The sequence below is a fragment of the Schistocerca gregaria genome, chromosome 2 (assembly GCF_023897955.1).
Source record: "Schistocerca gregaria isolate iqSchGreg1 chromosome 2, iqSchGreg1.2, whole genome shotgun sequence".
In the NCBI taxonomy this organism is placed as follows: domain Eukaryota; kingdom Metazoa; phylum Arthropoda; class Insecta; order Orthoptera; family Acrididae; genus Schistocerca; species Schistocerca gregaria.
The window spans coordinates 321,749,390-321,766,581 of NC_064921.1; the positions used below are offsets into that span (position 1 = coordinate 321,749,390).

Genomic DNA, 17,192 nt, shown 5'->3' on the forward strand with positions numbered 1-17,192 from the left:
TCTCACCGGCTATTACTGTTTGCTCTGTTTACGTTCCTCCGTATGGGCAGCTCCCCCGACATGTCTTGGCTGCGCTGCTGGCTCAACTCCCGCCGCCATTGCTGCTTCTGGGCGATTTCAATGCCCACAACCCTCTATGGGGTGGGACTGTCACCGATGACAGCGGTCGCGCTGTGGAGCATGTGTTGGCTCAGCTCGACCTTAGCCTCTTGAACACCAGTGCTCCCACGCATTTCAGTGTGGCGCATGGCTCATTCTCGGCCATCGATCTCTCTCTTTGCAGCCGCGGACTTGTCCCATCCCTTCACTGGAGAGTGCATCCTGACCTGTGTGGTAGTGACCATTTTCCCATCTATTTGTCACTGCCCCAGTGTCATTCTTCTGGGCACCTGCCCCGCTGGGCTCTCAACAGGGCTGACTGGCCGGCTTTTACTTCCGCTGCCACCATTGCTTCTCCCTCACAGGGTGACATTGACGAGGTGGTCCGTGTCTTGACCTCGTCAATTATTTCTGCGGCCGAGACTGCCATCCCCCGCTCTTCTGGACTCCCTCGGAGGAAGGCTGTCCCCAGGTGGTCGCCGGAGATTGCTGAGGCTATTCGCGACCGTAGGCGGGCTCTCCAGCGTCATAAGCGGCTCCCGTCTCTGGAGACCCTCATCGCCTTTAAGAAGCTCTGTGCCTTGGCCCGTCGTCTTACTGCACGGCGTAAGCAGGAGTGCTGGGAGAGGTACGTTTCATCCTTGGGCTCCCGTGTCTCCCCGTCGCTCGTGTGGTCCCGTATCCGGCGGATTTATGGATACCAGACCCCTATGGGTGTCCCTGGAATCTCCCTGGACGGCGCTGTCTGCACGGACGCTGCCACCATTGCTGACCACCTTGCCACGCACTTTGCTACGAGCTCTGCGACTGCAGCTTACCCTCCTGCCTTTCGCTCTCTAAAGGAACGCGCCGAGCGGACGCCGTTATCATTCCACACACGACGTTCTGAAAAATACAATGCTCCTTTCAGCGAGAGGGAATTCCTCGCTGCCCTCGCCGATTGCCCTGATACAGCGCCAGGACCGGACTGCATCCACGCGCAGATGCTGAAGCATCTCTCTGGGGACTGCCAGAGACACATCCTCACCATCTTTAACCGCATTTGGAGCGAGGGCGTGTTCCCGTCGCAATGGCGAGAGGGTGTTATCGTTCCCATCTTGAAGCCCGGTGCGGACCCTCTGGCGGTGGACGGCTATCGCCCCATTACACTAACCAACGTTTTGTGCAAATTGCTCGAACGTATGGTGGGGCGGCGTTTGTGTTGGGTCCTTGAGTCGCGCGGTCTCCTCGCTCCATCCCAGGGTGGCTTCCGTCAGGGCCGGTCTGCTGCGGACAATTTGGTGCGGCTGGAATCTGCTATCCGTACGGCCTTTTCCCGCCGTCAGCATCTCGTTGCTGTATTTTTTGATCTGCGGAAGGCATATGACACAACATGGAGGCATCACATCCTTGCTACGTTGCGCGAGTGGGGTCTTCGTGGTCAGCTTCCAGCTTTTCTTCAAAACTTTTTATTGCGCCGCTCTTTCCGGGTGCAAGTCGGTGCCGCCTCTAGTTCATCTTATATACAGGAAAATGGGGTCCCGCAGGGCTCGGTATTGAGCGTTTCCTTATTTCTAGTGGCCATTAATGGTCTGGCTGCAGCTGTGGGGTCGTCGGTGTCTCCTTCTTTGTATGCCGACGACTTCTGCATCTCATTTAGCTCAACGACTACGGGAGTCGCCGAACGCAGGCTGCAAGCAGCCGTTCGCAAGGCGGCATCATGGGCTCTGACTCATGGATTTCAGTTCTCTGCGGCCAAGACTCGAGTTATGCACTTCTGCAGGCGTCGGACGGTCCACCCTCATCCGGAACTTTACCTCGACGGTCACCTACTTGAAGTGGTGGACACTAGCCGCTTCTTAGGACTCGTCTTTGATGCCCGGCTCACATGGGTTCCTCATATTACTCAGCTGAAGCAAAAGTGCTGGCAGCACCTCAACGCCCTCCGCTGCCTGAGCCATGCGTCTTGGGGTGCAGATCGCAGCACGCTGTTGCGATTGTACAGAGCCCTTGTGCAGTCCAGGCTTGATTATGGGAGCCTGGCCTATGGGTCTGCATCGCCCTCAGTGTTGACGTTGTTGGACCCCATACACCACTGTGGGGTTCGGCTTGCAACTGGTGCTTTCCGTACGAGCCCCGTGGATAGTCTGCTGGTGGAGGCCGGGGTTCCCCCGCTGCGGATTCGCCGCCACCGACTGCTCGCCGACTATGCTGTCCATGTGCATTGCTCATCGGGCCATCCCAATCATCGCCTGCTTTTCCCTGCCAGGGTCCTCCCTCTGCCCGACCGGCGACCTAGGTCTGGGCTTTCCATTGCTGTCCGTGTCCAGTCCCTGCTGTTGGAACTGGGGTCGTTCCCTCTTCTGCCGCCCTTCCGGGCCTGTGCACCCACGCCTCCCTGGTGTATGACCCGTCCGTCCGTCCGCCTGGACTTGGCACGGGAACCCAAGGACTCGGTTCCGCATGTGGCCCTCCGTCACCGTTTTCTTGCGCTCGTCGCCTCGTTTTCAGGCTGTGAGCCTGTCTACACTGATGGTTCCCTGGTGGATGGTCGTCCTGCCTACGCTTTTGCTCACGCTGCCCATGTTGAACAGCGCTCCTTGCCGGCTGGCTGCAGTATTTTTACTGCAGAGCTGGTGGCCATATTGCGCGCTCTTGAGCATATGCGTTCCTGCTCAGGTACGTCCATCGTCATCTGCAGTGACTCCCTGAGCAGCCTCCAGGCTATCGACCGCTGCTATACCTCTTGTCCTCTGGTATCCTTTATTCAGGAGTCTGTTTTTGCCATTACCCGCTCTGGTCGTTCGGTGGTCTTTGTTTGGACGCCAGGTCACGTTGGCATCCCGGGGAATGAACGTGTCGACAGGCTGGCCAAAGGGGCGGTCGACGCCCCCACTTTGGCGATCGGCCTCCCGGCTCGTGATTTGCAGCTGGCGTTGCGCCGTAAGGTGCTTCAGATGTGGCGTGACGAGTGGCGTAGCCTGACTTCTCCGAATAAACTGCGGGCTGTCAAGGAGACGACCGATGTGTGGCAGTCCTCCCTGCGGGCTTCTCGCAGGGACTCTGTCGTCCTGTGTCGGCTCCGCATCGGCCATACCTACCTGACGCACGGACATCTTTTGCGTCAGGAGGATCCCCCCCTGTGTCAGTGTGGGTCCCGGTTGACGGTCGCCCACATTTTGTTGGAGTGTCCCTGCCTGCGCATCCTCCGGCAGACTTTTAATCTCCCGGGCACGTTGCCTTTGGTTTTATGCGACGATGCCTCCATGGCTGACGACGTTTTAAATTTTATCCGTGGTAGTCCTTTTTATGGTTCCATTTAGGGGGGACCTGTCCCTTTCCCTTTCTGTGTATCTTGTCCTCGAGTGTCTCATTGGTTGCAGATTTTAATGTGTGTATTCGGATGGTTGACTCTTTCCCAATTTTTGTACCCATGGTCAGTCAACCAGTCTCCGACCCTCTTATTTTCTTCCGTTTCTTTCTGTCCAGTGTTCGTCTGTACTCTTCTTGTCTCTAGTGTTCGCTGACACATTGGTGTTCTTTCAGTGACTGGGGGGAGGGGCGTCTCCCCCCCCTTGGGGTTTTACCTGTTCCGTAAATTTTGTTTCGCCGGTTTTTTGGAATGGGGGACTGATGACCTTAGCTGTTTAGTCCCCCTTAAACATCCCAACAACAACAACGTCCCCTCCCACCGCAACGACAAATCTATCTGCCCCAGTACCAAGTGGCATCTGCTAAGGTGATAGAACAACTTTACGCGCTCCTACTTACAATTCTACCAGTATATTTTTCATTTGACGAAGGAGACAGGTACAGCCGACAGCTGCAAACCATTTATTCTTTACCGGATTTTGATATATTTGATTTATCGTTCTTCAGAAACTGTAAACATTAGCACTTGGTAAAATGAAATAGTACTTTCGGAAACAAACCTCTCGCAACTGTTGGATGTATGTGGCTCCTTCGCCAAATAACATTGCTGTGCAGTTGCTGACAACAATAAGCCACGTTTATGACACTGAAATTGTGCAATATAGGGAAAAAGATTTTTAAATACCCGTTCGCCGGTTTGACAACTATTAGATTATGAGGGATATATTCGTAGGAGACATACGAGTAGTTCTGTCACGTTGTCAACAATTACGTTTTTAGCAGTCTTCACAGGAGTCGAGTGTTGAGAACGACTGGAATAATCGTGAATGAGTCAATGACGGCATGTGCCTTTCACAGAATGACTGTCACCATGCTTACGAGAAAACTGCATAAAATACTGCTGATACGGGAAAAAAACAAATTGTGCATCTGACTAATTCATTCCAGTTTAATTATTTCTGTGAAAATAAAATTCACATGACTTGCATAATCTTAACAATTAATGTAGGTTAATTCCTATAAAGAAGAAAACAGCCACCAGCCACTATTAATACTACTATTTATTTAGGTAAATAGCGCCGTTACTGGTATCGAACTGGCAAGTTCATCATCAGACGGCTGTTCACATGATTTTCAAGATACACTTTACATTATCGTCCGTTTTCAGTTTTTATTATTCCACTGTGGCGGAGTATTTTTGGTGTGTTGTTGCCGTCGAAAATTCCGCGCGATTTTGTTGCAGGATTGTATTTTTCGCATATTCCTAAATATATCCAGCACTTACGTAACTTGTACATCACTGTGTGTGTGTGTGTGTGTGTGTGTGTGTGTGTGTGTGTGTGTGTGTGTGTGTGTGTGGTGCTTTGCATTAATCTCAACTTAAGAAATTTGTTAAAAAATAAGAAAAGGACATATGCGCTGCACATGCAACAGGCTATATAAAAAGCTACAGGCCTCTCATTGAATCTGGTTTTTAATAAGAAAGCTACGACGGGCCTCTTATTGAATCATGTTTTTATTCATTGTAGTTGCAAAACAAACGTAAATACAATTATATAATTTTTCATTAATGTGACTTGTGATGTTGAACTTTTTTGGCTATGTCGTCTATATCTGCTTCGTTTGGGCTGCGTGCAATCCTCATTGCGTCTTCTAGATGACTGGACAACCGATTACGATATTTATTTTTCAGGTACTTCATTTTTGAAAATGAAGCTTCACTAAGGTAAGTTGAAGGAAGTAGTGTTCAAACGCACTGTGCACAGTCTCGTAAATTTTTATAATTGTTACGCACACATTTCCAAAATTCAGTGTACTGTTGTGTTTCATGATGTTCTATAAACAGAGCTTTAAGCTGTGTGTCATGCTGAAGTTCGATTATTTCATTTAGCAAATTAAGTTTTAGGAAATCCAAATTGGCGGAATAATTTGAGATCATCTTGTCAAACATGCCAAGGGTTCTTTACGGACACGAAACAGTTTCGAATATTTCTAACATCTGCAAATCTGTTTTTAATTCCTTTCAAATAGGCTTCCAAAATATTCTTTCATGTTTTGGTAAACAGTTTCGGTGATAGTTAAGCCTGATCGGAGCATAGAAACAGTTGGAAAATTAGACAGATCTTTTACTTCGAGTTATTTATATATAATTGCAGTTTGCCTTCAAATGCAAATATGTTGTTAGTCATTAGCCCAATTATCTTGTTTGGTCCTTGTAATTCCAAGTTAAGTGTGTTGAATTTTTGTGTAATATCGAAGTATCCACCATTCATCATCATCAAGTTCAGGATAATTTTTGCCACTTTGTTGTTATAATAAAATAATTTCAGATTTAAAATTGACAAATCGTTCCAGCACTTTTCCTTTGCTAACCCATCTGACAGCAGTATGTAGGTGAACATCACTGTAACAAGCTTTCAGTTCCTGCAGAAGTTCTTAAAATTTTCGGTAATAAAGTTCACGGGCACGAATGAAATTTATAACGCTTATAATCGTTTGCATAACATTCTTGAATTTGGTATTTGAAATTTGACATGCCAAACTTTCTTGATGCAGTAAGCAGTGAATGGAGAGTAAAGTTGGCAAATTCCATTCCTTCTTAATCAGTGCTATCAAACCATTGTTGACGCCCGTTATTGACGGACAACCATCTGAACATACTGATATTAATTTGCTCATAGACAAGTCATTTTGTTTACAAATTCTTGAACTGCATCCACAAAATCGCATCCTTTTGTGTGACCTTTCATGGCGTAATTGCTAAAAAATCTTCCCCAATTATCCCATCATTTGTGCAGTAACGCACAAATAATGAAAACTGAGCCATCGAAGCTAAATCTGTACCGGAATCACATGCAAGACTGAAACATTTGCATAATTTGACTTTATTAATTACTGCCTCAAACATATATTTTGAAATATATTCTATTCGACGTAGACAGGTAGATTCTGAAAGTGTGAGCTTATTTATTTCAGCTGAAATTTTTTTACTGTTGGAGAAATTTTTGAAACAAAGTTCCGGAAACAATCGAACATTGCTTCACTAATTCAGCATCGGTGAAAGCTTTCATATTTTTTACCAGAATATTACATACTTGGTAGGGTGCTCTTGTGACAGCCTAACTATGCCCAACTGCTGCTAACATAACGTTTTGTTGACGACGGATGGCAGATTTTAGATGAGCAATTTTTTCCTGTCTCTCATTTGAATTCAAAGTAAAAGCTACTGTAAATGAATTGTTTTACATGTGTAGTGGAGAAATAAATTCTCTCCCTTCAGTCCCACAATCGTATCTCGGCTCATTAAGCAAGTAGCAGTACCTTCTTTGTGTCCACTTATAAAGCAAAACTCTTCTTCCCATTTATCTTGAAAACTTCTTTTCTCATCACACATTTTCCTCTTCGTCACTGTTCTTGAGGGTACATCAGACATTATTTATCCCACTAATAATTATATCAAGCCCGCCGCTGACAAACGAGCGGCCGTGGGCACGCGGCGCGTTTATGCACGACATTGTTAGCTAGTAAGCCGCTCACGCCTTCAGCGCTGCGGAACACCGGCAAGTGGCACGTTAAATGAAAGTGGTGGATGGTTTTCAGTTACCTAATTACTTCGCCGACATTAATCACAATTCTACGCAGTTTCCGTTAACAAAACGCCGCTACGCCAGACAAGTAGATAACTAACGCTACCCGTGCGAAGCCGAGGACGGTCGCGGGCCGCACGAAAGCATGATCTGGGCCGCATGACGACCAGTCTAGGCTCCTAATTTAGCTACTTGCAAATCAAAGCTAGGTCCTGACCTTTGTAACAACAGTGTGCTGCATCCATATTTCTTATTATACTCGAGTGTGCAGTAGAAGACAATCCTTACTGTAAAGTCATGAGTAACAAATATGTTTCCAGACTATGCTGTTTAACTCTCACTTTCGGGCATATGACAGCCACCCTAACCAGCTCCTGAGTTCAGCCTCCTGCACCTGTGGCACCACCATCTCACCTATTCAGCTCCATGCCCAATAAAAACCCTGAGCTGAGGGGTGACTGCTCCAATACATGTGTGTAACAGGCTGTCACAAGCCATGTAATTCCTGAGAAAACTGGAACGTGATAACTGAGCAGTACCTGCAAATTTTTTCACCCTTTCACAGCCATATCAGCTATTGTTGTGGCCTATGCGGTCACTGCAAGAAAGTATTATTACTAAAAAGAAAGAAAAAGCAGCATTATTGCCTATAGTGCACTAGTGTGGTCATGGCCAGCACTTTGTCATGTGACCAGCCTCCGGCCAACGCGCCGCTGCGACCAAAGTTACACGCAGCTGAATGGGGCAGTGCGCACGTTGCACTGCCAGTGTGCGTCCAGCATCAGTGCGGTTCCATCTTTGGAGATATTTTACATTTTGTTATTTGTTTCCTGCTACATCTCTGCAGAAGGATCTGTCTGTTATCATGGACTTTGATACGGAGAAATTTATTATAGACACTAGGGAGAGGGCTGGTTTGTGGGACTTGTCATCTGAAGAATATGCTGACAAAAATGAGAAAAACAGAATGTGGGAGGAAGTGACTATGATTTTAGGGGGCAGAGAATGTGCAACACCTCAGGGAAATAAACATGCTGTGTAATTTTTATTACTTTTATTTACCTTTATTAACACAACATGCCCCCCCCTCCCCCCATGAAACATGGACCTTGCCGTTGGTGGGGAGGCTTGCGTGCCTCAGCAATACAGATAGCTGTACCGTAGGTACAACCACAACGGAGGGGTATATGTTGAGATGCCAGACAAACGTGTGGTTCCTGAAGAGGGACAGCAGCCTTTTCAGTAGTTGCAAGGGCAACAGTATGGATGATTGACTGATCTGGCCTTGTAACAATAACCAAAACAGCCTTGCTGTGCTGGTACTGCGAATGGCTGAAAGCAAGGGGAAATTACAGCCGTAATTTTTCCCGAGGGCATGCAGCTTTACTGTATGGTTAAATGATGATGGCGTGCTCTTGAGTAAAATATTCCGGAGGTAAAATAGTCCCCCATTCGGATCTCCGGGCGGGGACTACTAGAGAGGATGTCGTTATCAGGAGAAATAAAACTGGCGTTCTACGGATCGGAGCGTGGAATGTCGGATCCCTTAATCGGGCAGGTTGGTTAGAAAATTTAAAAAGGGAAATGGATAGGTTAAAGTTAGATACAGTGGGAATTAGTGAAGTTCGGTGGCAGGAGGAACAAGACTTCTGGTCAGGTGAATACAGGTTTATAAATAGAAAATCAAATAGGGGTAATGCAGGAGTAGGTTTAATAAGGAATAAAAAAAATGGGAGTGCGTGTAAGCTACTACAAATAACATAGTCGATGCATTATTGTGGCCAAGATAGATACGAAGCCCATGCCTACTACAGCAGTACAAGTTTATATGCCAACTAGCTCTGCAGATGACAAAGAAATGTATGATGAAATAAAAGAAATTATTCAGATAGTAAAGGGTGACGAAAATTTAATAGTCATGGGTGACTGGAATTCGGTAGTAGGAAAAGGGAGAGAAGGAAGTGTAGTAGGTGAATATGGATTGGGGCTAAGAAATGAAAGAGGAAGCCGCGTGGTAGAATTTTGCACAGAACATAACTTAATCATAGCTAACACTTGGTTCAAGAACCATAAAAGAAGGTTGTATACATGGAAGAATCCTGGAGGTACTAAAAGGTATCAGATAGATTATATAATGGTAAGACAGAGGTTTAGGAACCAGGTTTTAAATTGTAAGACATTTCAATGAGCAGATGTGGACTCTGTCCACAATCTATTGGTTATGATCTGTAGATTAAAACGGAAGAAACTGCAAAAAGGTGGGAATTTAAGGAGATGGAATCTGGATAAGCTGACTAAACCAGAGGTTGTACAGAGTTTCAGAGAGCGTAAGGGAACAAATGGTAGGAATGGGTAGCTTTGAGGGATGAAGTAGTGACGGCAGCAGAGGATCAAGTAGGTAAAAAGACGAGGGCTAGTAGAAATCCTTGGGTAACAGAAGAAATATTGAATTTAATTGGTGAAAGAAGAAAATATAAAAATGCAGTAAATGAAGCAGGCAAAAAGGAATACAAACGTCTCAAAAATGAAATCGACAGGAAGTGCAAAATGGCTAAGCAGGGATGGGTAGAGGACAAATGTAAGGATGTAGAGGCTTATCTCACAAGGGGTAAGATAGATACTTCCTACCAGAAAATTAAAGAGACCTTTGGAGAAAAGAGAACCACTTGTATGAATATCCAGAGCTCAGATGGAACGGAAAGCAGAAAGTTGGAAGGAGTATATAGAGGGTCTATACAAGGGCGATGTACTTGAGGACAATATTATGGAAATGGAAGAGGATCTAGATCAAATAGGAGATAAGATACTGCGTGAAGAGTTTGACAGAGCACAGAAAGACCTGAGCCGAAACAAGGCTCCCGGAGTAGACAACATTCCGTTAGAACTACTGACGGCCTTGGGAGAGCCAGTCCTGACAAAACTCCACCATCTGGTGAGAAAGAGATATGAAACAGGCGAAATATTCTCAGACTTCAAGAAGAATATAATAATTCCAATCCCAAAGAAAGCAGGAGTTGACAGATGTGAAAATTTCCGAACAATCAGTTTAATAAGCCACAGCTGCAAAATACTAACACGAATTCTTTACAGACGAATGGAAAAACTAGTAGAAGCCGACCTCAGGGAAGATCAGTTTGGATTTCGTAGAAACGCTGGAACACGTGAGGCAATACTGACCTTACGACTTATCTTAGAAGAAAGATTAAGGAAAGGCAAACCTACGTTTCTAGCATTTGTAGACTTAGAGAAAGCTTTTGACAATGTTGACTGGAATACTCTCTTTCAAATTCTGAAGGTGGCAGGAGTAAAGTACAGGGAGCGAAAGGCTATTTACAATTTGTACAGAAACCAGATGGCAGTCATAAGAGTCGAGGGGTATGAAAGGGAAGCAGTGGTTGGGAAAGGAGTGAGACAGGGTTGTAGCCTCTCCCCGATGTTATCCAATCTGTATATTGAGTAAGCAGTGAAGGAAACAAAAGAAAAATTCGGAGTAGGTATTAAAATCCATGGAGAAGAAATAAAAACTTTGAGGTTCGCCGATGACATTGTAATTCTGTCAGAAACAGCAAAGGACCTGGAAGAGCAGTTGAACGGAACGGACAGTGTCTTGAAAGGAGGATATAAGATGAACATCAACAAAAGCAAAACGAGGCTAATGAAATGTAGTCTGATTAAGTCGGGTGATGCTGAGGGAATTAGATTGGGAAATATGGGGCTTAAAGTAGTAAATGTGTTTTGCTATTTGGGGAGCAAAATAACTGATGATGGTCGAAGTAGAAAGGATATGAAATGTAGACTGTCAATGGCAAGGCAAGTGTTTCTGAAGAAGAGAAATTTGTTAACATCGAGTGTAGATTTAAGTGCCAGGAAGTCTTTTCTGAATGTATTTTTTTTTAGCGTAGTCGAACATATAACACGCAGCCACAGCATGATCAAAGCCACAGGAACCGTGTTCCTGGACATCAAAAGGCTTTCGACCGTCTCTGGCACAACGGACTCGTACGTCTCATACACTCAAATCTCATGAACAGATGTTTCAACACTAACGTGCGGGACAAACAATCAACATAGCATGATATCCAAGCTGGAGTACCCCTAGGAAGCATCCTAGGGCCCATCTTGTTTAACCTGTACATAAATGACTTCCCAGCAACTCAGAACGCGACGTTAGCCATCCTTGCACAAGATTGGAAACCGTCGAACATCAATTCACGAATACAAACAGCACTCAGAACAGCTGAGCCTTGTTTGGCGCGATGGCGTATTAAAATAAACGTCAACAAGTGCGAGGCAATCCTGTTCACTCGTAGACCGAAACTACTGCGCAAACATCAACACTGTTGACCGATAACACTACATACATACCCAATACGTTTCCGAGAGAAAGTCAAATACCTAGTTGTCTGGCTGGACCGAAACTTTCATGGGGGACCACATCGAGTACGTTGCCAACAGAGCGTACGCGAGGCTCAATCAACTCTACCCAATGCTCGACAGGGGAAGCAAACTGAATAGGATGGTGTCGAAGTCCATATACATCAATCTGATTAGACCTCTGATGACGTACGCAGCTCCCGTCTGGGGCAGCTCCTACACGACTGCGCCGCCTGCAGATCATAGAGAACAAAGTGCTACGAATCATTAGCAACGCTCCACGCTACACACGCACCGTGGATTTTCACCATGAATACCACCTTGATACCCTCAAGGAAGTATTCAAAAAACACGCCACACGACTATACAGGAACTCGAGACACTCGAACAATCCTTTCATCCTCACTCTGGGAAACTACGACCACAACCATAGGTGGAAACACAAGTGGCCAAAGACACTACTAGCTAGGGCATAGCCACCTATGGTAAACTAACATACACAAACAAGCGATAAAAGTCGGTAAGCCCCTGCTTATCAGCAACACTGACTGGTAATTACCAGCTGCTATTAGAGACGACCAACAGGACACAGCAGGGACACTGACGAGCTCGCCCACTGACACACAAACAAACTGCCAACATTACTTTACACTGTGCATCCGATATATGACCTATCGGACACAAGAACGATAATAAACCTAACTGTTGCAGGTTGCTGACGCTGAACGAGAGCTCTACACCGGCACACAGCGCCAGCCTCCGAGCAACAGAGCTGCACAACATCAAAGGTATCGACATGCATGATACCCACTACTAACAAAGCCTACCCTTGCACGACCTATCGCTGGCAGCAAGACATCCGCTAATGCTCTTACCACCCGACCTAACTATCGCAGAGTTTTTTTTTTCCCCTTGGCACTTTCTTTCCTCTTCCCTTCCAACCGCTGCCCTTCGTTCGACTTCGACCCAATCTATCTCCACATGAGTGCGTATTAATGGTTAACCTTAACCAGACGTACACAAACATCGCAGTACCCACATCCTGCGACACCTCACTTCAGTGAATACTAACCCTTATGCAGAGATGGCAGTAGACCTATTGAGTTGGCCATCATGCCGGTGTGGGCGTGGAGGGGCTCCATCTCAAAAAACAAAAAGAGAGAGAGAGAGAATAGAATCTTTTGAAATGTGGTGCTACAGAAGAATGCTGAAGATTAGATGGGTAGATCGCATAACTAACGAGGAGGTATTGAATAGAACTGGAGAGAAGAGAAATTTGAGGCACAACTTGACTAGAAGAAGGGATCGGTTGGTAGGACATATTCTGAGGCATCAAGGGATCATCAATTTACTATTGGAGGGAGCGTGGAGGGTAAAAATCGTAGAGGGAGACCAATACATGAATAAACTAAACAGGTTCAGAAAGTTGTAGGTTGCAGTAGGTACTGGGAGATGAAGAAGATTGCACAGGATAGAGTATCATGGAGAGCTGCGTCAAACCAGTCTCGGGACTGAAGACCACAACAACAATGCCGAAATCCACGTCCACATTCAGGGGTCTGTGAAAGATCCTCCACTTATTTGCCATTATCCCAAGCATCCACTCTACAAAACGTCTTGCTTGAGAATCGAGAATGATGATAGTTGAATACTTTTTTTTTTATCAAATTGCAGACCTATGTATGGACACACAGTTGTGTGTGACTGCGAAAATGCGGTATCAGCAACAAATACGTAAGGCACTGGCGTTTTGTTTATGTCTGAAGTGTGTTTGTCTTTCGGAATGTCCAAGTTATTAGACAGTATTCGCTTATAGAACACTGATTGTTGAAATATCATTGAGTCAGCACATTCGCCATACGATCCCACATCTATAGCAACAAATTTGTGGTTTGCATAAAAAAACAGCCATTAGTACAGTAGAGAAATATTTCTTACAGTTGAAGAACTTTGATGCAATGTTTGTTGGTTTCACCAGTCGCACATGCTTTCAATCAACGGCACCGAGACAGTTTGAGAAATTGGCCTTAGTTTCAAAATCTTTTTCTATTTGCAGCCAGTCATTTTTGGTCGCTTCTGACAAACATTCATCTTTTAAGATAATCCAGATAGATTAACATACTCTTTTTACAATTTCTCTGATAGTTGTTACTCCAAGTCGGAAAATATGATGCAAATCAATGAACTAATTTCCAGTTGCCAGATGTCTGAAAGGGAGAAATTAAATTACTAAATTATTTCACACTTTTGCGAGATAGGTTAGTTTTAAGGCAACCTTTTTCCGAATAAAATGAGTTGATATATTTTTGTAAGATAATCTAATAAACAGAACTGTTCTAATCATTTTCTTTAAATTAACGTATATCCCACGTATTACATACGGTACGCGGAAACCGATCAAACATATCACTTCTGGTACCTTCCCTTTACAAAGAAGAGACATTATTGGTAGCTAAAATAATATTTTATTTTTACAGGTATATCGTTACAGAGGAAATGGTGTAACATTAACGATTCATACACACGAGAAAAACGGAGATTAACTAGTAAAAGTGGTTCTGCAACTGTGAGAAAGACGCCATATCTATATTTTAATCTCCTACCATTTCTAAATATTACTTCACTGTCGCATACACACAGCAGCGTGTCACCTGAGAATCAGGCCACAGCAGAAAGTGAAGTTCCAAGTGGGCCATACCAGGCTAGGGAGCTCGGTAAGAAAAGGAGAGCAGAAGGCGAAATTGGAAGACAAGTAATCGATATTCTGCAGAAGCCAGGCTGCAACTGGACACACAACTGATGACAGATGAGGAGAGGATTCTTTTTCTTGTCTTTGGTCTGTGACTTCAAAAAAATATTTGAAGTTGCCTGTAAACCGTCGAATCTTAAGTATTATTGAAGAAGCTCAACCGCATACTAACTGTCAAACACATCTTCCTGTGAACATTATCTAGCGTACATTTTTCACCGTCCACAATCGTCAACTGGATATTCCTCACATCACCAGCCTCTATCTACATCGTTATCTTGTGATGGAACAGGATATTGTCACACAACCTCCTCCTCCTCCTCCTCCACAGAATAATAATTCAGCTCAGTCTCCATCAGAAACCATCGATGACAGCAGTATTGACAATGGTTTTATATCCCCACTACTTACCTGTTTCGGTGAATCATCAAGTTAATTTTACTTTCTACATAATGTAACATTAACAATTTCATTATTTTTAAAATTTTTCTTTAATAAAACTTACCATAATGTGATTAGCAATTTATCTTAATTTCCTATCCATTGTTGCATTGCTGTGTGTGTACCTCTTATGCTGTCTCCAATTTTCTTTAACATTTCATAAAAAGTTTTTATAGACATTATAGTGAAATTGAAAAATTTATCTTCGTGTTCACGTAGTTCACAAAGAAACAGACAACCATTCTGAAACTTCCCGGCAGATAAAAACTGTGCCCGACCGAGACTCGAACTCGGAACCTTTGCCTTTTGCGGGCAAGTGCTCTACCATCTAAGCTAGCGAAGCACGACTCACGCCCAGTCCTCAGCTTTACTTCTGCCAGTATCTCTTCTCCTACCTTCCAAACTTTACAGAAGCTCTCAGTCAGGCACACAGTTTTAATCTGCCAGGAAGTTTCATATCAGGGCACACCCGCTGCAGAGTGAAAATCTCATTCTGGAAACATCCCCCAGTATCTGGAAACATCTCCGCAGTATCCTTTCTTTGAGGAGTGCTAGTTCTGCAAGGTTCGCAGGAGAGCCGCAGTCCTGGTCACAGTATCTGTGGCCACGGACAGTCGCTGGTCGTGGCTGTGGCCGCACTAGTGCGCTATTGCCCTAAGCAAGAGGGATATTTGCTACGAGTTGCCAGCTTGACCAGTGACATAATGTTAATGGTTGCCATGACATCACCTTTTAGTGCTTAGTTTGTTTGGTTGTTAGGCCAATCCAATCTGACCACCATGGCACTTCACATCACATTAGGGTGTATGAACAGTCCTTCACAAGTCACGTCACGTGAATTACCTTAGCCCAGTGCTGAACGATGAAAGTGAGGTTACAAGTTACTATCTATGATTGGATATAGTATGGAAATTGTGGAGCCATCAACAGTTAAGTTTATTAAAGGCCAAAGCAAACTTTGACATCTATTCTTGATCAATTTTGTGTAGTTAAGTGCTGAGTAGTGAAACAACATTTCAAAACATTGACATTTATTTGCTACCAAAAATATATAGCCTACATACAAACACTTCAAACTACATTTATAAGGAAATAAATAGACCCTGTTTGCCTTGTTTATTAGTAACTAATAACGTTATAAACAACTGTATTCTTCTCCTTCATTAGAGCTGAAATTTTTGCTTAAAATGTTAGTTACCGAAAATTGCTTCCCCTGTTTATGTTCTTATTTATATACAGTTTAGTTGTCAGCTCTATTGTGTTATAGCAAAACCTAAATAACTTTTCGCTTTCAGATATCTAACCTCGCTTATGGAAGCACATGCAATGGAAAAAATCTCCAAGTGGTCATGGAACATTTGTAATTTATGACGGAAGCAAACACAACAATAAAATAAAGATTTAGGAGACACAAAAACATGAAATCCACTGCTATAAGATGAGAGACCTTGGTGCAAACAAGTTAATTTCTGGTGTTAGCAGATGACGACACCCTCAAAACTCTTCGTGAAAAACCTTGACGTGACATGGTGGAACATTTATGCCTGTGTGAATGACACCGTTTGAAATTCATTGTGGAAATTTTGACGTGACAGCTAGAGTGACATTGGCCTCTGGTTGACGAAGTCAGCAATACGAAAGCTGTTAGTGATGTCAGGTTTATCGGCATGTTAGGTCATTTGAAAATATCTCCACTGATATGACTTATAGTCGCCATGTTTATGACGTATTTACGTTGTCGCTGGTTAAAGTTGACAACTGGTACCAAATATTCCTCTTTATTTCATAACATCAAGCAGGAAAGTAGACCACTGCAAACACATCTTCACACGCCTAGAAGTAATAAAATTATTTGACAATATGTAATCAACTTTCTCATACGTGTGAAGGAAAATCATGAAACATGCAGCAACCGGAGTGTTATCCACAGTTACGCAGACGGAACAAATAAAACATAGACTTACCAAGCTGTCGACTCTCCAATGACATGGGACAAATTTCCAGCAGTGGCTATAAAAATGTTCAATCATCTAAGTACTGAAATGTACGAAAAAGTCACAAAATCTACGTCAAAAACCACTGTACAGTTTGAATGAGCGATTTCACAGCGAACCAGCAAAGAAATTAATTACTGGTTAGTGTAATTCTCACTTTGTTATACGGTACTATATTGCTCTTGTGCTAATTTGTTATTGTATTAAAACACATTTGCAATTTTAAGTTCGTAAACATTCTGTCTGCACAAATATATGTGCTAATTACATCTGCACAGACATATTGTGTATGCACAGGATATTTGCACAGATATAAGATGTGCGAAAAGTTGAAGTTGAAGTTGGAGGTTTGAACAAAACTGCTCCGAACAACATAGCTTTGGTTCACTCTGAGACGCTTGGATACTTCCATTGTTGAGAGCCCTTCCTGGCACAAAGTAACAATGCTGATGCAATCGAACCGCGGTGTTGACCGCCTAGGCAACTACAGACACCACCAGCCGTGTACCTCCTTCCTGGTGGAATGACTTGAACTGATCGGCGTAGTGATGGGGAGCTCGTGAATGAGTCGCTCAAATGAACGCTTCACTCCAGTGA

The 17,192-nt window shown here is 44.1% G+C and overlaps 1 protein-coding gene across 4 annotated transcripts in view; it reads left to right on the top strand.

The window, feature by feature from the left end:
• Positions 1-17,192, top strand: part of LOC126336964 (aurora kinase A-A-like) — a 173,933-nt gene that overhangs the window by 134,013 nt on the left and 22,728 nt on the right. For 3 of the 4 annotated variants that reach the window (XM_050001165.1, XM_050001166.1, XM_050001171.1), the window contains one exon: positions 12,123-12,199. In XM_050001165.1, coding sequence (XP_049857122.1) covers positions 12,123-12,199 — 77 coding nt within the window. Of the gene's footprint in view, positions 1-12,122; positions 12,200-13,888; positions 14,683-17,192 lie in introns of those variants that run through there. The other variant, XM_050001167.1, reaches the window with a different exon arrangement.